The 20058-nt window shown below is 45.2% G+C and overlaps 2 protein-coding genes across 3 annotated transcripts; one reads left to right on the top strand and one right to left on the bottom strand.

Annotated features, from left to right (window-relative positions):
* Positions 1–4357: 4357 nt before the first annotated feature.
* Positions 4358–16437, bottom strand: LOC119393257 (ubiquitin-fold modifier-conjugating enzyme 1). Its single transcript, XM_037660187.2, has 5 exons — positions 16177–16437; positions 15673–15804; positions 9923–9999; positions 5253–5343; positions 4358–4590 (listed from the first exon to the last, which is right to left on the bottom strand). Exons 1-5 carry the CDS (start codon positions 16297–16299, stop codon positions 4504–4506), a joined length of 510 nt encoding a protein of 169 aa, XP_037516115.1. The 5' UTR covers positions 16300–16437; the 3' UTR covers positions 4358–4503.
* A 530-nt stretch (positions 16438–16967) lies between these two features.
* On the top strand, positions 16968–20058 carry LOC119393256 (dual specificity protein phosphatase 18). Of its 2 annotated transcripts, none has more exons than XM_037660186.2 (3): positions 16968–17049; positions 17139–17337; positions 17822–20058. In XM_037660186.2, exons 2-3 carry the CDS (start codon positions 17260–17262, stop codon positions 18410–18412), a joined length of 669 nt encoding a protein of 222 aa, XP_037516114.1. In that variant the 5' UTR covers positions 16968–17049; positions 17139–17259; the 3' UTR covers positions 18413–20058. The 2 variants fall into 2 exon arrangements, with proteins under 2 accessions (XP_037516114.1, XP_037516113.1); XM_037660185.2 differs by having other exon boundaries at positions 16979–17049; positions 17134–17337.

Below are 20058 nucleotides of genomic sequence, written 5' to 3'. Positions count from 1 at the left end.
TTATGTCAGAGCGAAAGGTCAATGTGTGAGAACGTCTAAAACGTCAATAGTATCAACAGCAGTGCTCTAGTAATCGAGAAATTAAAGGAGTCATGAAGCACCCCTTGGGCTGATTGAAAAAACACATCCTGCGGAAAGCTGACACGGCTATGAACTGCTCTGTCAAATATTACAGTCGTGCGCGCCGCGTAATGGCCACAAGCGGAGCGCGAAGTTGCCGTTTCCCCAGGCCACCCTCTTTTCAAACAGAGGCCGGTTCTCACTCTCGTCGGTTGGCGGGGCGTCTGTCCGCTGTACGTCGCAAGAGACATAGCATGCTTATTGGCCGATAGCCGACGTAAATCGAGAGCGGCGTTCGGATCAGATGCCCTTCTTGCCGCGGGGTGCCGCCACTTGCCGGCGCCGCACTCCTCAGTACACGGTAGCCGCACTCGCGCAAGCGAATCACAGCGGGAGAGCGATCGCGTTTCATGACGCGCGCTGGCGTAACTTCTTTCCCCCATGCCATCCCTCCCTGTCTAGCTTCCAGTGCGCTCGTCGGCACGAGAAAAGAGAGAAAGCGCTGGGAGCGTGCGCCAAACCCCCGTAACTCCGCTGATTCTTGACGGATTCGAGAAATTTTTGCGACAATCGATTCGGGAGGCAGTACACTCCGATACTGAGGCCATTAGATCATTACTTGGAAAAGTGGTTCATGACCCCTTTAAGGTAAATGTGGGACACGATGTGCGCTACGAGTGGAATATTTCGTAAATAATCCCGATGACGTGAAGAGTCCCGAGTGTCAATGATTCACTAGTAATCAAACTAGTTGCGATAGAAAAAAGAACCTTCCGTGCATCATAAGACGTAATAAAATGCTGCTTGTTCGTTTTTGTTTGATTCATGGAAAAAGGAACCTCTTGGCGTTGACATGGGGAACGATGGGGCTCCAAAGTTCCGTTTTCGCCGAGTTGCGCGTCACAGTTGTAGTTTCGGTATCGCGTACTGCTGCGTGTGCTTGAATCTCGCTATTTTCGCATTGTTGATACTCTACTACTGCTGCTGGCCAAGCTAAGCTCCGTTACAATTAGTGGCCCTTGGCTGCGTCTTGGCAAAGTTGATGGCCACTAAAGAAACCGTAGCGTCGGCGGCCGGGCAGTAAAGGCGGGCAACGTTGGGCACGGCAACTGCCACGTCAGAAGGCCCGTTCAGGCAGGTGATTTGAAGTGCGCTAACGCCGAGCGGACCACTAAAACGTGATTTTCTTTCAAAATAAGCATTTCCTTGGCACGAAACAAGCACTACAAGGTTTCCGGAACGCTATTACAACAATCAACGTCGACTTAATATTTGCCTTTAGTGTCCCTTTAACACCCGACATAATCGCCACAATGTTTTCTAATGCTTTGCTTGATTTGTACTGCAGGATATGCCGATATCACATAATTGTTTGTTTGTTTGTTTATTAATACTGTCAACCCCAAGCTGGGGTTTTTACAGGAGTGGAAAACACATACAATGAAATGTTTAAGGATACATCTTCTTTGCACTATATGGGCAATATTCTTGTCCAGTCAATAGAGTCAGCACAAGCTCACTCCTTTTCTTGTGGTGATTCAAGCATTCTGGTGCACTCAGAAGACCTAGAGTGGCATTGAAGCAATCTTTCTTGCGCTCCACAATTTAACCATTGCAATTCCACAACAAGACACTGACACCAAGAGTGCATTCGTGGTGCTCTGCTGTCGCAATATTTCTAGATTACTTTTACAATACAATTATTCTTGGTAGGCATACACATTACAAACAGTGTTGACTAGCAAACACAAGGATTGCAATGACGGTAGTGATCGATAATAAAATGTTAATTGCACACAACCTGGAAAAAACTAGTCTACAAGTTAGACACAAGCACAAATTAAAATTCATTTAGAAGTTTGACCTTGTGTCTAATTCCTAGTCCTTGCATTGTCTAGTCTGTGCACAATGAACCTCTTATCATAGATTACAAGTGTTTTCAAACACAATCTTTACTTGTGTTTACCAGGACCACTCAGTATGCAGAACTTTAACACCACAAAGTCTAGAAAAGCTCCGCACATTTTGGCTTGGTAGTTACCCTACGGGCTGACTGGCTGATGAATCAATGGGATTTCGCATTGAAAAAGGAACATATCAGCAATGTGATATGCGATAATTGTATGGTTCTAGTAACATGCACCGCCAGAATTCTTTCTGCATGCTACATCGATCAGAATGTGACAACTCGGACTGAAAATAGAACCTGCAACTTGTTACTCAATAAGGAACATCAGAGTTACCAAGATAAGTGGCTGGTACTCTACCAACATTCAGTGCAACTTTGTGCAGCATGCGAGATTTCATCTCAGCATCTCCACTCTCCTGGCTAAGCTTATTCAATTTAAATACAACTCAGCAGGAGGGAAGGAGGGATGACAGTGACACAATCACTAATGATCTAAAGATAATGTTAGAAGTGGACATCAACAAAAAACAAATGTAAGTGAGTACAAAGTTCCTTGCAATATTGTTATGTGCAGGTTCAATAAAATACTGTTATGCACAAGCTTTGGAATTTTACAATACGTTTTGACGAACTCACCAGTACTGATACGTGATCAGTTCACTTATCTATAACGTTTGGTCCCGCAACACCTCTATTGGTTCACCTGACAAGTTGCCCCTGCTTATATACCGAAGATTCTATAAAGTGTGTAGAGACAATATTTTCTATGTACTCTATAAAACAACGAAGATGCAAGATTGCTTTATAGGCCTTATTAAGGATGCCGGAAAGCTTCAGATAGTGCCAGCCTTTTACAGTTTTCCACAAACTATGTTTTTGTAAGCAGGGGTGGATCAGTTATGACAAAGATACACTGGCTAGCTCAGCTATGGTGAATAAGGTAACTACACCACATATAGGCAGAGTCAAAATAAACATGATTATTTTATTACTATTATACCCTACATACAAGGGTACATTAACATCAGTTACAACAAACCTCAGTTCCTGCAAACGGCAGTTACATCCAGTTGGATGGAAACCCTAACTGCCTTTATTCCACTAACCATGGGCTCCAAACTGAGGTTGACCGCAGTTAAAGGGGTACTGACACGAAAATTTTCAGTTGTCGTTCTCTCACATCAAAGGAAGGACCAAGTCCTCAAGAGCCCAGAAAATGTACTGGTAACTGTGAGTGCACCCTGAAAAATTAGTTACGTGTTTTTAAAATGTAGTTTCCGTTCTTACTGTACCCTGACGTCGTGACACGGTACGGTACAAGCTTCTCGTCACGTGCCTGCACAAGATATCGTGATGTTTCCACAGCCGCTCTGCTGCGTGGCATCGGTAGTCGGCGGGTAGTGAGACCTACTACCATGGTGGGTCTCTTCGAGACCCACCATTCGAGAGACCCAACACGTGAGTCTCTCGAATCCGTAGTGCTGCCACGTGGTGGCAGCACTAAGGATTCACCGTCTAGTGCGCGACATGAAACTTGCGCAATTTGCGAATCTGCGTGTGGGTGCAGTTTGTATCACATACACGGGAATCACTTCAGTAATTCTACAAGTCGAGATAGAGAAGATGATATTGGGTGCTCAAACCAGTTCAAACGACCTATACAGGCACCGCGGTGCTTTATTTGTGGCTCATGGCTCATCGGTGTTCAAGTGGCACAGTTTTCATACACGCTGAAATCCCACTGCATTATCTCTCAGTTTTGTAATCAAAACGCGCAACAAGCACTTTGATACGCACAAGAGGCATCGCTCGTGCCAGCTGTGGGCTACAACAGTGTTTAGGCTTAGCCTTACAACTGGTGTATCGGACGACGCTCATTTCAAGGTGAGACAGGCATGCGTTCTTTTTTTGGTTTGGAAAAAAATAAAACAGCTTTCTGTACATTCGGAGCTTCGTTTGTGGGAACATATTGCTTATGGCGCATGGTGCAGGGGCATGAGGTGTATGGTTGGCGAGCTCTTTACGCGACTCGGCGCAGGGGTGTCATCGCTTACCTACAATTTACCCGCTTGCGATTGTCTTCGAGCGAAAGGAAAAGTTCGCGGTTCCACGGCACTCTGGACAAGCCGTTAGGGTTCCACAAGGCCAGAAAGTTTGAAAATCCTTGTTCTAGCTTATTGCTGCATGATGTCGGCGAATCTTGCTGTGTCATGATGCCAGAGCTGGCTTCTTGAGAAAGCTTGAGTATGAATTAGAAAACATCATATATAAGTGTTTCCCAACATCCATATTTGCTAAGAGTGATATTTTTGCCTGAAACAATATTGTACAGATTCCACAACTTCAAGAATATGTATTAGCACTCATGCAACACCTGACTCTATCAAATGCAGAAACGTAAATATATTTTTTATTCATATTATTTTAAATGAGAGAAAGAATGTGCACCAAGCAAGGGCCACCAACTCTTTGAGAGGCAAAGATGCACATGCGGTTGTGAGCGCACCAGCCACGGCTCCAGCCGCACCACTGGGCTACGACTTGGTCTGTGTGTCGTCCTTGTGCTTAAGCACACCCTTCTGGATGAGGTCAGGGATCTCCACTGCCAGCCATGGGCCGAGCTGCAAGAGGCAAGCTGCATCACACTGTGCCGCGTGTAACTTGTACCCCAACTGTCCACGAGCAGCCAGTTGGCAATGCAGTTTCCTCAGTCGGGCATCCACACGTTCTGAGATTCGTCTCAGATGAGTCAGAGAGCAACAGAAACTACACAGATGCATTAGCCTTGGTAACTCAATGAGGCTGTATTTCCTTAGGTATTCCCTTCAATTTCCTTTAACTTAGTTTTCATCAGTGGTTTGATATGACGCCACTCTTGATGTCACTGGGATCAAAAGTACCCATACAAACTAAGGTCCTAGGTTTTAATATGACAAGAACAGTGAAACACCCCTTACCCCCTATTCTCACCATGAAAGAACTTGGTCCTTAACTCCCTTTTGCTGCGATGGCAGTAATAAGCTTGACAATTAGTTTACTTTGCCCATCAATCATTTCTGTTAGGCTGAGAATGGCCAGTAGCCGCAGGGATTAAAACAGCATACAGCTATCTTTCTGTCTTGTTTAAGAGGGCTTTGAAACAACCACGCAAATATGCCACAACCGTACCACAATAATTACTCACAATGTAAATAATTTGTATTGTTTTGCAAGCCATCTGCTGTAATAGAGCTAAAATAAGCTCATCACCCCAGTTCTCCCAAATGTTGGCATCCATACTTACTCCAAGTGCCATGGCATGAGCAATACCAAACTTTGGCACATTCCTTGCCCACAAAGGCTTGAAGTGGTCCGTCATACAGATCTTCCCTCCCCTGTGAACAAGCCAAGAGCAGCAGAAAACAAAAGGATGAAAACGGCATTCCAAGAACATCACATCCAATAACAATTGATGCTGTACGTGCTCCTTTTACACTGAGTTAAGATATATACAGGGCTTAAAGTCAGGGAGGGCCCGGGGGGGGGGGGGGAGGCCCCCCCCCCCTCCAATTCTTAAGGAGGGGCTCAGCCCCCCCCTCAGCAGGTCGACTGTAGCACTGCGGCACACATTTGACAAGCTCTGGAGTTGACTTTTTTTTTACAGCGAAAGCTGTTATGAGATCACAGTAAGGGCCGTTTTTGGCGCCGTAGTTGTCTGCCGCCGCCGCCGGTGTCCGTAAACACTATCGAGCGAAATAAGAAAAAAAATAATGAAATAAGAGAGCATATAAAGGACGGCACGAGGTTCGAACTTGGGCCCTCTGTGCGGCCCAGTATTCTACCCCAGAGCCATGCCCGTGCTTGAAACTGCTTTGCAAAAAGACCCTATAGAGGCGTCATGTCGGGAAGGAACCACATTAACATACACAATGTAGTGTGGTAGAAGTGTAAAATGACAACCAGGCATCACACAACGCGAATTATGCACCGAGTGGGTCGTTGAATGCTTCCAACCCATTACAAAGGCCTCTGCCGTAATTCTTCATCGTCATCAGCCACAGAATCAACAAAGTGCACATAATGCCTTGCAGATGTTTAACGGGTACCACGGTTCTCTGCAGAATGATGAAAAATGGCATAGTGGCTGCTTCCCTACTTCAAAAAATTATGATGATTTATAGCTTAGTGGGTTCCTCGCCAGTGCACTTCTATTGGTTGCCAAGGAAGCCCATAAGGCCCCCATGATCCATTTCCTCAGGGTCTCAGTAAAGTTCTTTCCCTCTCTCTCTTTCTCACGTTAACGTATGTTATAAAGGGTGGTGGGACAGCGAAATAATGACCGGGCGTCACACAATTCTCAATACTACAAATAACTAATAACTACCAATAACGACCGGGCGAATTACGTAACTAGTGGGTCGTTTAAAGCTTCCAACCCATTACAAAGGGCTCAGCCATAATTCTTCATCATTATCAACCGTCACATCAACAAAGTGCACATAATGGCTCACAAATGGTACATCGCTTCTCCGCAGAATGACGAATAACGTTGTGGTGGGTGCCTCCCAACTTCACAAAAACTATGATTTATGGCGTAGTGGGCATCTTGCTAGTTTACTTGTATTAGTAGCCCCAAGACAGTTCATAACGAGCTCTAGAAATTCCGCTCTTCCAGCTTTCACTGTGACTGTGCTGCGCTTTCCGCGCCGGCCTGGAGTTTCTTTTTTTTTGGCAGTAGTGCTTTATGCAGAGGAACTATAGCTCTCCAATTTTTTTTAATAATGATTTAATCGCAATTATTCATTTAATGGGGCATCTGCAAAAAGAAACAAAGAAAAAACAAAGAAAGAAACAGCTGTCATCATACTGCTAGATGCACACGGTCGTCTACACAACTAGTATGCACATAACGAAAGAAATAATGCACATTGTATACACTGTTTCTCATGCATACTAGTTGTGCAGACAGCCCTGTAGCACAATGTGCCAACCATACTGTAATCTGCTGTCCGGCGTACATACTTCCCATTGGGCCCACCAAGCGAGCTCACAATATAAAGTGAATCCATTACTTGTAGCCTTGACATAAAGGCGACAAGACTTTTGGGCGCTCATGAGCAACTGACATACATCTCACATCTTGACGCCTCCTGTGATGAGTGTCAGAGGCAAGGGCGTCCGTGTGCATTGCAGCGAAGCAGCAACAGAAAGAAATGCAAGGTGCGTTCAGAGGGCCAAATTCAAAAATTATTTTCTTCCTTAAAAGAAAAAAAAATGATTTGATTAGACTTTCTTCATTACTTAGTAATGAAGTCTTCTATCAAACGCCGTATCATGAGGATTTTTACTTGGACCGCATCAGTGCAAAAAATACGATCAAATATGCAATAAATCGCACATTTTATCTGATTTCACAATTTTGTTTGCGAAGATTTGGAGTATATTTCACCGCTAAACATTTTTGAAAAGAAAACCACACCAATATTTAGATTGCATCGGGAGAGTTTGAGTTAGCTTAGGAAAAAATCATGAACTTTGAAGATTTTCGTTGTTTTTGAGGATACGTAGCTGGCAGCTAAACACGAAAATTTCGGAATTGTTAAATAGCACAACTAAACAGAACCTCTGTAGTAGCGCAAGCGCTGTTTCAAAGCTCAACACACAAAAATAGATTTTATATAGATTTTTTTATTAGGCACACTTTAACAAAAGCAAGCGAACTTTGAGGGGGCGTCACGGTCTTGAAAATTTTTTTTAGCAAAAATGTTTTGTCACAATACTCCATTGGGTATATTAAAAAGGTATAAATTTTATCAGCAAAATCTGCGATGTGAGAGCGCCACGTTTGGGACACTTGGCATGGAATGACCCGTGTGTGTGTGTGCGTGTGTTTAGGTCGCGGCCCTATGAGCCCCCCCCCCCCCTCCAGTGAAGGGAGACTAAGCCCTGGATATATATATATATATATATATATATATATATATATATATATATATATATATATATATATATATATATATATATATATATAAAGCTTAAATGCGGAAGAGTAACTTCGGTTGTCGCAAGGTTATAAGTATTTTAAGAGTAGAGGCGCCTTCATAAAAAACAACTTTATTGTGTGTGTGTGTGTATATATATATATATATATATATATATAACAAGCAGAAAGTATACACTGAACCCAGAGAAATATACGAGAATAATCATGCACACAATTGACAGACAAATGTAAATCAATTAGTTTACTAATACCCTAGTTACACGGGCACGCTAACCTCAGTTACGACGGACCACAGTTAACCGGAGTAAACTATAGTTGGCGCCAACTGCGGTTGGCACATGTTACACGCGAAAAGTTGTTCTTAATTTGTGTCGCTGAAGCAGGTCACGTGACACTAAGTTTCGCGATTAAAATATGAATGTTTCGCTGGTTTTTATAAAAAATACTGACAAATACAGCGTATTTCAGTTCAAATAAATTCTTCCTCCTTGCATCTGCAGTCCCCGAGCGTATTTCATCAAGTGTTTTGGCAATGTTTAACTTTAAGGGCTAGTCTCGCAACTATGGGTGAAGTCAACTTACGGTCGGTGCGAAAGCCAAGACAATCCGTTGCTTGATACGTTTGGTATCGCCGTGTTCGGTGTGTGGTTTGTTTTGACGGACTGTTTCGCGTGTCAGCATTTCTATTCTTGAGAAAGGCCAATTTACTTGCTTTTGGGAAGACGTTCGAGCCTCCAGTGGAGCCACGCTGCCTTCGACTACCGACTTGGGTGCTGCCATTTTGTTAGTTAGCTTCCTTAACTGAGGTGGTCAACCTCAGTTCGGAGCAAGCACGGTTAGTGGGATAACTGCGGTTAGGCTTTCCGTCTAACTAAATGTAACTGCGGTTTAAGGGAACTAAGATTCGCCGTAACTGAGGTTAGCGTGCCCGTGTAACAAGGGTATAAAGCTGCTTGCAGCTGGTGGACCGGCCTTCACCAGAGTGAATGCGGTTACAGGACACCTTACTTTTAAAGGCATAAGATGGGGAAGGGATTTAGTCCTGTGTACACACACAAAGCACAAAGGCTGCTGGGTCAGTGTACACTTTGTACACTTGGAAAACGAAACTTCGCGCATGGCACACCACTGTAGCTTCTTGTGGTATCACAAAGGTAGCACCGCTCCTCCCACTGAGTGAATGTGATAGTTGCGTGCAAAAGCCAGTCGATGTGCTTGTTGCAACCAGTGGTGCAATGGTCCAATGATACATTGTTGTATTGAATGGAAGATTTCAGAATGAATGATAAATGAAACAACTAAAAAAGAATATATACCGTAAAATCCAGAGCAAGCACCCCCCCCCCTACAGTAAAAGATAATTAATTGGACAAGATTTGGAGCGGGGCCCTTGCTCAGTTACGGACCAAAATTCAAGATGGCGGCGGAGAAGCCTCTAAGAAGAATGCACACCTGCACTTCTAATAAAGCGCTTTATTGAATATGCACGGATTTACTGTTCTCATGTGTTATGACAAGGGGGGAAAGACTTTCTTCAAATGTTCTAACAATTTGTGACAACTCGGGATGCAAGCCCGAGGCACCACACTGTAGAAGTACTAAGAAATCGTGCACATATCTAAAGACTCTCAGAACTTGGGTTCCTAAGAACCGCTGCTGCAAGATTCTGTGACGGAGAACAGGTTGAAAAAGAATGGCGTTAGGAGAGGGGGGTGTTTACTTGGTCATTGGCGCATATTTCAAATCTCCCGAAAAGGCAAAGTGGGCACTTGCTCAAGTGGGGGCGCTTGCTCGGAATTTTACGGTATATATAAAAAAGCAAGCTAATCAAGCGAAAAGAAAAATAACTAATGTCTCAGTTTGCTACTGTGGCTACATGTGCACAGGAAGCACTTGTATTTGATGGTGGATTTTGAAGAGCATCAGTTGGAAACAACATGAAATCAATTGTGACATTTCAGGTACCTCACCTGTACATCTTGGCTGTTTTGCCATCCAGTGATGGCAATGCAATTTCAGGGGCTGTGGTTGGGTATGTCACCGGAATCTGTGTACACGAAGTTACAGAGAAATTTACATTAAAATACGAAAAATCAGACATTAAATGCACTTGGTTGCAGCAGAATTTGAAACACTTAGTGTCATGCTATGTTTTATTAATGCCAAATCGACACACAAACGGTCCGTCTTTTTAGATATGAAGGCAGCTCAGCAGTGTATCCCGGCACCATCATAAAGCAATCTGCATGAACCAGCTGGTGTTTAAAATTATACAGATCAAACACTAAAAACTGAAAAAGGACGCCACGTCATTTCTCAGCGTCTACCATGTCACTGTGGTATTATTAGCAATGAATTTCTCCATCTACTGCTCATTTAGCCAATGCAGAAGACCACCACTTACGAATCCCACTTTCTAGGAGAGATGATGCAAGCAAGCTACACAGGCTTGCATGCCAAGTTATACTCTCTGTGTTTTATTTTAAAGCTTCTATTTCCATCAAGACTTCAATGAAGACACGTAACCATTCTGTGTAGACTATAGATGGGTGTCGCAATTGCCAATGCCCTATGCAATACTCATAGAAACGGCAAACACTACATGTAACCATCATGGCAGTGAAGAAAAAAAATGTCATGCTCTGTGCCACTGTCTGCAGTACAGTGTAAAGACAGTTGCTCTCAGTCATGTTCAACCAGCTGGAATGGACCTCTGTCTGAAATAAAAGTTTTACATTATCGACAGAAACTTGTGAATGCGTTACAGGGGCTCTTGCACAATTTATATATACTGGTATGTGTATAGACAAGCACATGGTGTGCGTGTGTGTTTGTGTGTGTACATAATGTGCGTGCCTTTGCCCTCTTTCTGATTCACAGCTCAGTGCAGGGCAGCAAGCTGAAACTCGTATCTAAGTGACCTCTCTGCCTTTTCTTTCTGCCCCTTTTCAATCATCACACATGTGCCAATAACGAAAACCCACCGTGCTTGTTAGATCATAGGCTGTCTCGAAAGGTAAAGGGGTCTTGCAACATTTTTCAAGTAATCATCAAATTACTTCATTAAATGAGTTTAATGCCTCATAAATCAACTGCCAGAAAAGTTTTTAGAATCCGTCAAGTACGACTAGAGTTACACGGACGTGTTGCATGCTTCAAGCACTTTCTCTTGCCTTTCGTACCAGCGAGGGCACTGAAAGCTAAGCAAAGGGGATGACAGGGGGGCAAGAGGCAACGTTTGTTTGTCAGCATGCATCATGACCTTGAACACTTTCTTTTTCTTTGAATGCATGGCTTACTTTGAGCATGAGTGCAAGCGTGCCAGTGTAATTTTATACTGTGTGTAATTCTAGCACTACAGAGTGCAGCACGGGCGTGTTGCGGCATCCCGTGGCAGCCGCAGTAACTACGCAGCTCACGATGCTCAAATCAGCCAATGGCCGTCAACATTGTGTTTATGACGTGGTCATATTGGATTATGGCATTATTTGCCGTGAGATGAGTGACCGATTTCTAGCTGACTTTGAAAACTTATTGTACATTCCAGGCCGCATGATGCGCTATAATGTTTGGCTCACATGTTCTCAGGATCCTCGACTACTGATCGGCAGCGTTTTCTGACCATGTTAAAAAAGTGTTGCAGAGACCCTTTAAAGGGACACTAAAGAGCAAAACGATTTTTCTCGCATTAGTAAAGTAGTCTTCCACGATACCAAAAACAGCACGCTTGCTGCGAGAAGACGCTTAATAAGCGAGAAAACGCGCAAAAAGAAAATACAGGTGGCGACGCCACCTTGCAATTCCCGCACCATTTGCCGTGACGTCACATATTTTTGACGGCGCCTGCTTGGGCCTACGTAGTTCCTAATCGGTTAAATCGAAGTATATTGTCTTATGAGGGGGCCAGAGACTTGACATAACGAGTTTGTGGAAATTTCGTCGAGCCAGTGGCACCAAAATACGTTAAATGCTCTTTGAAACCTTTTACGTCACGAATTACAAAGTTCGGCGCGAAATTTAAAAATGAAACTTTGAACTTGGTTTTCTCCTCTAATAATAAACCTATGGTGGTGAAATAAACTACACAAGAGTTCTCCGAGCACACTTTATCAATCTAAATCAATTCACTGTTTCTCTTTAGTGTCCCTTTAAGTTCTTGTCTAACACCTACTGCCGAAATGTACAAACAGAAATTCCAAAATTTAACTGGTCCTCATAAAAGATGCATGTTGGGCTAGTTTGTGCTGTCACTTTAGCTATGAGCACTCAGTCATGTCTCTCTCCTTTTTTTTTGTTAAGTGGTCGCGCTACAAATTATTTGACAGCTAAACTAACTGGTCCTTCAGCCCTCACTATCTCAAAAGGGAGCTCACTGACTCCACACTGCAGCAGATTTCTTTTACAGCGAAAGCTGTTATGAGATCATTTCACCGGCCGTTTTTGGTGCCGTAGTTGTCCGCCGCCGCCGCCGCCGCCGGTGTCCGTAACCAGTATCGCTCGAAATAAGAAAAAAAAAACGAAATAAGAAAAAAATTCCAGGATGGAACGAGGTTCGAACCTGGGCCCTCTGCGTGGGAGCCCAGTATTCAACCTCTGAGCCATGCCGGTGCTTGAAACTGCTTTGCAAAAAGGTCCTATACAGGCTTCATGTCGGGAAGGAACCACATTAGCATATGCAATACAGCGTGGTAGAAGAGTAAAATAAGCACCAAGCGTCGCACAGGGCGAATTCTGTAACCAGGCGTCACACAATGTGAATTGCGCAACGAGTAGGTTGTTGAATGCTTCCAACCCATTACAAATGCTCTGCCATAATTCTTCATCGTCATCAGGCACAGCATCAACAAAGTGGGCATAATGCCTTACATGCGTATAGCAGGTACCAACGCTCTCCGTAGAATGACGAAAAATGGCACAGTGCCTGCTGCCCGACTTCTCAAAAATTACAATGATTTATAGCGTAGTGGGTTCCTCACAAGTGCACTTGTATTGGTTGCCAAGGAAGCCCATAAGCACATGATCCACTTCCTCGGGGTCTCAGTAAAATTACACTGATTTATAGCGTAGTGGGTTCCTCGCAAGTGCACTTGTATCGGTTGCCAAGGAAGCCCATAAGCGCATGATCCATTTCCTTGGGGTCTCAGTAAAGTTCTTCGCCCCCCTCCCCCGTCTCTCTCCCACGTCAACGTATGTTATACAGCATGACGGGAGAGGGAAATAGTGACCGGGCGTCACCCAATGCAAATTACATAACTGGTGGGCCGTTTAAAGATTCCAACCCATTACAAGGGGCTGAGCCATAATTCTTCATCGTCATCAGTCGTCGCGTCAACAAAGTGCACATAATGCCTTACAGACGTGCAGCTGGTGCCTCGCTTCTCCGCAGAATGACGAATAATGGCTTAGTAGGTGCTTCCCAACTTCACAAAAATTGTGATTTATGGCGTAGTAGGTACCTTTCTAGTGTGCTTGTATTGTAACCCCAAGAGAGCTTAACGGGCTCTAGAAACGCCGCTCTTCCAGCTTTCGCTGTGACTGTGCTGCGGTTTCAGCGCAGGCCTGGCGTTTTTTTTAAAGGGGGTACTGACACAAAAGTTTTGGGGTGCCCCTTTTTTTGCTGCAACATGTTGCTGGGGGCCTATTAGTCATAACACGGCACATCGCTTGCTGCAGCACGTGACAGTTAATTAATCCCAGTCTGTTTATTACCGGCCAGTCTCAGTTTCAGTTTGGGAGAGCCCAGAGAACGACAAGCTGCCGTGTGAAACTAACCCCACCTAGTGTGTGAAACTGTGACGCACTTCTGCGCTGCCTGCATAGTCCATATGCGTTCTTTTGCATGCGGCACATGCAGCGCGATGTCGTTGCCGTCATTGCCATCATCATCACCCGGTGGCAAAGGCTTTCTTGAGCCTTCCACACATTCACTGAGGGCATGACTTGAGAGGAGCCCCCAAATATTAGCTCGCTGCTGCAAGCGCGGCAAAAGCGCAATGAGGACTGCGATGTCGTTGTTTAGCTGGGCATCTCAGAGCTCAGCCGCAGTGGTGACGTCACAGAAGTTTTAGGTCACCTTCAGGTCACTTTGTATGATGTAACTATCACGAGGTGCGGCGTATAGTGCTGGATCGGGCACACAAACTTCAAAATTCATAATGTTACCTTCCAAGCTGTATCTGCATTTCAGATTTGGTAATGATACACACATGTTCACGAGAATCGATCCCGCAGGCTATCTCAGCCGTGAAACTTTACGCCAGTACCCCTTTAAGCTCACTGCATGTGCCCCAGTCAGCAATCCATCACGCCTACTTAAATGCACATATTTCTGAAAGAACAAATTTTCTTGCAGGAGCTGCCACTACATCCACATTTCACTTTCACTTCTCTCAGCAATAAAAAATCGACAGAGCCTTGGGCCAAGAGCTCAGTCACACACTTAGAAATGTCATAAGACTGGGCAGCAGCAAAAACATCACCACAAAAGATACACTGGAGGCGTTTTATATTAAAACCCTACAATGACAAATACGTCCATCATATCTCAGTATCACTGTGTACAACTTGATCCGCTTTGTTGAAGCCTTACCTGTGGTTCAGCACTGCATCATGTGGCCTTTTTAGCACATTTTGTAAGTAAAATGCACACGAATCCCAGTTCAGGTTTAAACATTATTTTTGCTTGCTAGTACTATCTGTTCATGTCCATTATTGTTTGCGTACACATTCTTCTCATCGTTGCGGTGGCCCAGTGGTTACGAAAGACGCGGGTTCGATCCTTGCCACTGTGGTCACATTTTGATGGAGGCAAAATGCTAGAGGCCAATGTACTCTGTGATGTCAGTGCACGTTAAAGAACCCCAGGTGATAAAAATTATCCGGAGCCCTCCACCACCGATTCTTTCATAAACTGAATTGCTTTGCAACGTTAAACCCCGCAAACCAACCAACCAACTCTATACTCTCATCTATACTACGCATCTAAGCACCAACGTGCCTGAAACAAGCTTTCCTTAGCTTCCATTTTATTGCAATCATAACTATATGGGCACTCCAGCAGTACTCGATATGTCAGCACCATATGTGTGAGGTGAGTGCGCTTCGTGCTGGCCACCTGCAGCACCACTTCAGGCTGGGAAAAGCACTACTACCATTCTGCACACACCACACACAGTGTTTCTCTGACAAGCATGATGTGAGCTATCCTATGAACACTGAGCTAAAAAAACCGCTTTGAAGCATGGGCAACACTTCGCGAGATGTTGGCTACAGCAGTTATGATGATATAACCATCAGGGTAGGTAAAATGAACACATCAGCATGCCCCTTATGGCATCACGTGGCGAGGCTAAAAATCACTCGCTAAGAACACCCTGGCATGCCCATACAACACAGCATTAATGCATAAAGCTGCCCCTGCAGGACATCTGCTAGGATGCTTTCACTTGGCTTTGACTTTCTGCAGCGTTTTTTGTTATGCCCTTACTTGCTCGGATGACTACAGCCTGCACACTAATTTAAAGTATTCTGTCGAAACGTTCATTTCTTCTGGATTGTGTGTTGTGATGTCCTACGCTGTAAAAACTAAGTAAATCATACGTTTCGTGCGTAACTAGGATCGCATGCATACTTGAACATGCACAGATGCGAGTTGCGTGAAGGATGGAGCTAAAGCGGTTTACAGGCCAAAGATATCTTACAAAGCACAGGCATCACTCACGTCAAACTCCACGTCGAACTCGTACTTGAGAAGCTCGTGGATGTACCAACACTTGCCGAACCACCGAGTACCATCTTTGTTGGACTCGAGCCGGAACCAGTCGTTGTCATTCTCCTTGTTGTTCTGCACGTACTGCACATACAAAACGGGTGGCTCATCGACTGCCGACACGGAAACCTTGAAGGAACCTCGCACAACAGATAGCACCACTTTTGGGTTTAAAAAAAGGGCAGGAAATTAGTTGTCGTTGTGAACATTGATTGTTCATTTCTCGGCTTCGTAATGAAAACTTGGTCAAAACACGCCTGCTCGCAGGGACCCCCCAATAAAGTGTTTCAACGTGAGTGAACGGAAAGCGTTGCTAAGTGCTTTCTTGAACACTGCTATGCAGTACGTTAGTTACATTGAGCTCGGAGCACATATATTTTGAAATCGGGCAGCTTGAACAACCACAGTGCATTGCTGCAAGTTAAAAGGAAACTGCACTAATTCAAAGTATCTCACCTTGATCAGCGCTTGGTACTCCTCCTTTAGTCGTGAGGGCCACAGGTCCTTGTCGCGTGGCCCGGCTTTAGTTCTCAGTAACGGGATGCCACTAAGGGTTTTTCTCGTAGCATCATCGACCATAATTGCGCTCGAGAATAACTCGAGAAATAAGTTTAATGCGATCTAAAACAAAACAGGATTCACGACGAGCCCCCTTGTCTACACGTCGAATAAACGTAGCAACATATGTCCACAGGTGAGCAGACACACCATGATCAGATACGATCCATAAGATCCATAGCTATTTCACACGTCACTTCGATATGTTACGTACTTAGACGTCTTTTAAAAAGCGCACAGTGAAGAGCATTACAACTTGCACTGACATGCTTTGGTGATTTAACTGACCTTTTAAGGCTATAAACTAAGCTTTATAATCAACAAAAGCTTTTATTTCTAAGTAAAGATGTCGCTAAAAGCGCTAAATGGTAAGGTTAATAAAAGAATTGCTATATATATTTTTTACAAGACAAGGACAAGTTCAGTTTGTTAATGGCTTGGAAACAAACGTATGTCTGGTGATTTTTACTATTAGAAGGCGCAATAATGTAGCTTAAGGAGGGGGGGGGGGAAGAGAGAGAAAGAGAGAGAGAGAGAGAGAGAGAGAGAGAGAGAGACGGTTCATATATCCATCGGTTGAGGCTTATTGAAACATAGAGTTCTACAAAACTCTATGGGTTGAAGCTTTGCCTTCGCACGCGAAGCCAAAGCCAAAGCATTGGCTTCACGTGCCAAGCCAAGCACTATCCATTTATCCAACGGGTCGGGGCTTCCATTGAATGCGAAGGTTGGTTCGGCGGTTGGGTCTACCGCTCTTCGCGGTGAACTGAGGTTCGAAACTCGATGCGAAACTGGATAGATCTCCCAGAAAGACCGTTTCGGTGTCGCTGAGTGCAGCGCCCGCCTTTTTCGCAGCGTAGGGGAGCGGTTCGCGTCCAGCGGCCTGTTCGACAGCGGAGGCCTTTCGAGGGCTGATCGGGCACCCGTGGTTCCGCGAGCCCCATCCCCGCCTCCTCATGACTGACGGCCGCTGCCTCTGCAATGGCTCAACAGGCCTTTGAGCCAAGGTTCAACGAGCGACTACCATTGCAAACGATTCGACACCGGCTTTCCCGTGAGGTGCGTACCGTTTTACCTGACGTCGAATTGGATGTAACGATAGGTGCCCTCCGTGCTCCCCCCCCCCCCTTTTTTTTTTCGTGTTCTCGCCGTTTCACCGCGTACGTGGTTGTTAATCCCACAATGGGTGCTGACCAGTCATCTTCACAATTGTTCGACTAAAATGTATTTTCAGGTTGTGGTCGTGCGCGATGGATCAGTGTGTAAAACCGAAAGCATTGCTTCGTCAACAAGACCAGACTATCTGAAACGTTTGGGGAAAGAAAGGAAATATGAGGATAGGAACTCTATTGTTTGCGAAATTTTGCTTATAGGGGCGCATTTGTTAACGTGAGTTGTCACCCCGCCTCCACATCGAACACTGCGTCCACGCGTGCACGTGACGACAGCGCGAGCTTCCTCGTGAGCGAAACTGAAGTGACCTGGCGCATCTATGGGCACCTTTTTCTCGCGGGAGAAGAAAGCTGACGTGTCGTCTGCGCAGGTGTCGACAGCGCTGCTGCGGAGGATGGCGTTCAACATCATCTCCCAGGTGACGGACTACCTGTACCTGAGCGGGTTCCGCGCCATCACGCTCAGCGCAGTGCGCACCATCGGCATAACGACCATCATCAACTGCAGCACCGACCTCCCCGACATGCCGATAGGTGCGGACAACATCGAGTTCCTGCGCGTGCGCGTGGACGATTCGCCCTACTTCGACATGTCCGTCTACTTTGACCCGATGTCGGAGCACATCCACAACGTGCACATGCGCGGCGGCCGCGTGCTCGTGCACTGCATGGCAGGAGCCTCGCGCTCGCCCACGCTCTGCCTGGCCTACCTCATGAAGTACCACCGCATGCGGCTGCGCGACGCGTTCCGCTACCTCAAGTCACGGCGCCCCGTGGTGCACCCCAACAACGGCTTCTTCCGACAGCTTATCGACTACGAGATCCAGCTGTTCGGCAACTCGAGCGTCGAGATGGTCGAGATGCCCAACCTGGGCCCCGCGTACGGACTCATCCCGGACATCTACCTCGAGGAGTGCAAGGGCCTCATCTGGCTGCACAGCATCAAGGGCCTCGGCCAGTAGGGGCCCCTGCAGAAACCGGTGCCGCTGCCTGGAACAACTCACCTTGTGGAACGTACAAGCCTGTTGCGGTGATCACTGTCTGGACAGTAAAACCAGGATGGTCTTCTCTCGTTTAGCCGTCTAATGGCACAGCGAGACGCACGCGTCATTGAAACAGAAGCAGCAACTTGTTTGGACAAATATTTTACCCCTTGGTCGGCACATTCAGTTGTTTCTGGACTGCAGTGCAAAAACCACAGTAGTCGAGGCATTGATGTAAAAACAAGATTGCTGGCACCAGCTTTGGCAGCCATATTTTTTTGTCTCAAGAGCTGTGTTTCTGAATGCAAGTGCACTTTCTTCGTTCACGCCATTATCAGCGCTACACATAACCAAAACATTACGATGATCTTTAAATTTCAGTACTCCAAATACTGTGGCAAGTGCAATAGCTTTTCCACAGCATAACTTTGCAGTATGGTAGCTGTAATATGAGCAAAATGCTATTCTTAGGGCAACAAGTCAATTCTTCCATAGCTGAAACCGTTGACCAAGAAATCAGTGGATCAGACCGTATGTAAAATATGCAATTCCACAGAATGAACAGGCCTGTCAAAATTTTCATAGAACATATCGGCAACCTTTATTCAGTTATGTTTGATTGCACAACACTAAACCATGTGACCATTGTGGAGAAAGCTGGCTTCTGAAGCCTGTGACCATTACTTCCAACATGTGCTCTTGCAGTTGCTGTGCAGCAGTTGCATAAAATGTGTTTGATCAGAGAGGCTTGTCATGAAAATAGTGCAACCATAGCAACGTGACGTCTACGAGGATTGAGAAAAACTGTGCCATACTGCACGAATGTCCTTGTATGATGTGTGCTGGCCAGTACAGTGGCAGTGCTTTGGCATTGTTGTCACAGCTCAGTTGTGTCTCGGTGGTGTAGAGCCACAGCACCAAGATTAACAGTTGCAGGTCACACAAATATACATTGCATTCTGCAAAATTTTTGGGCCCTCTCTCTTTTGTTGGCTCTGCTTGTAAGGAGACCACTAAGGGGCCAGTCAGGATATTTCTTGTGACCTGCAGGTCTTGTGCCTTCTTTTTGTGAGGAGTTTCCTGAGTGGTCACTTGACCGAGTGGTTATGCAAGCCAACGAAGAAAGAAATCTCCCGGATGAGCAATCTCCATGTTCTGAGAGACTAAATCATGTTGATAGAACTGCTTCCAGCAGGGGTTGACAAAACGCTCAATCACATCCCGGCAGCACTGGTGAATGGTGCATTCAGCCGAAGATGTGCTGCTTGAAGAAATCCAGCCTCGCTGTGATTGTGGGAACTATGCAATACCCGTTGCACACAACAACATGCATACTCTTCCCTTTTCCTAGTCATCTTCCTATTCTTTCAAAGGAAAATCCTGTGATATGAAAACCATTCCCACTAAAACTTTGCTTGTACAGTAGCACTGAAGTCTCGGTGATGTACTCAACCTTCAGCATCTCTCTGCTCTTGTGTATTTCAGTGCGCTGCCAATGGAGCAGAATCTCTCGGAACATACTTGACAGATACGATGGCATTTGCTTGAAGGACTGACAAGCCAGAGCACATGTTGTTGAGAGCATCTGTTCCTTCATCTTGGATATTAAAATTTGTGTTGTTGAA

Source organism: Rhipicephalus sanguineus, chromosome 5 (assembly GCF_013339695.2).
Source record: "Rhipicephalus sanguineus isolate Rsan-2018 chromosome 5, BIME_Rsan_1.4, whole genome shotgun sequence".
In the NCBI taxonomy this organism is placed as follows: domain Eukaryota; kingdom Metazoa; phylum Arthropoda; class Arachnida; order Ixodida; family Ixodidae; genus Rhipicephalus; species Rhipicephalus sanguineus.
Note: the sequence above shows the minus strand (reverse complement) of the source record. Positions and strands in the feature narration are given on the sequence as shown.

What these genes read in the sequence shown, in the direction of transcription:
- LOC119393257 (XM_037660187.2), bottom strand. Translation starts at nt 16,299, where the DNA reads ATGGTCGATGATGCTACGAGAAAAACCCTTAGTGGCATCCCGTTACTG. An exon ending in AGTACCAAGCGCTGATCAAG is followed by an intron (nt 15,805 to 16,176) that starts GTGAGATACTTT and finishes TTGTATGTGCAG; the next exon opens with TACGTGCAGAACAACAAGGA. An exon ending in CTCATGCCATGGCACTTGGA is followed by an intron (nt 4,591 to 5,252) that starts GTAAGTATGGAT and finishes TGCCTCTTGCAG; the next exon opens with CTCGGCCCATGGCTGGCAGT.
- LOC119393256 (XM_037660186.2), top strand. Translation starts at nt 17,260, where the DNA reads ATGGCTCAACAGGCCTTTGAGCCAAGGTTCAACGAGCGACTACCATTG. An exon ending in GACACCGGCTTTCCCGTGAG is followed by an intron (nt 17,338 to 17,821) that starts GTGCGTACCGTT and finishes TCGTCTGCGCAG; the next exon opens with GTGTCGACAGCGCTGCTGCG.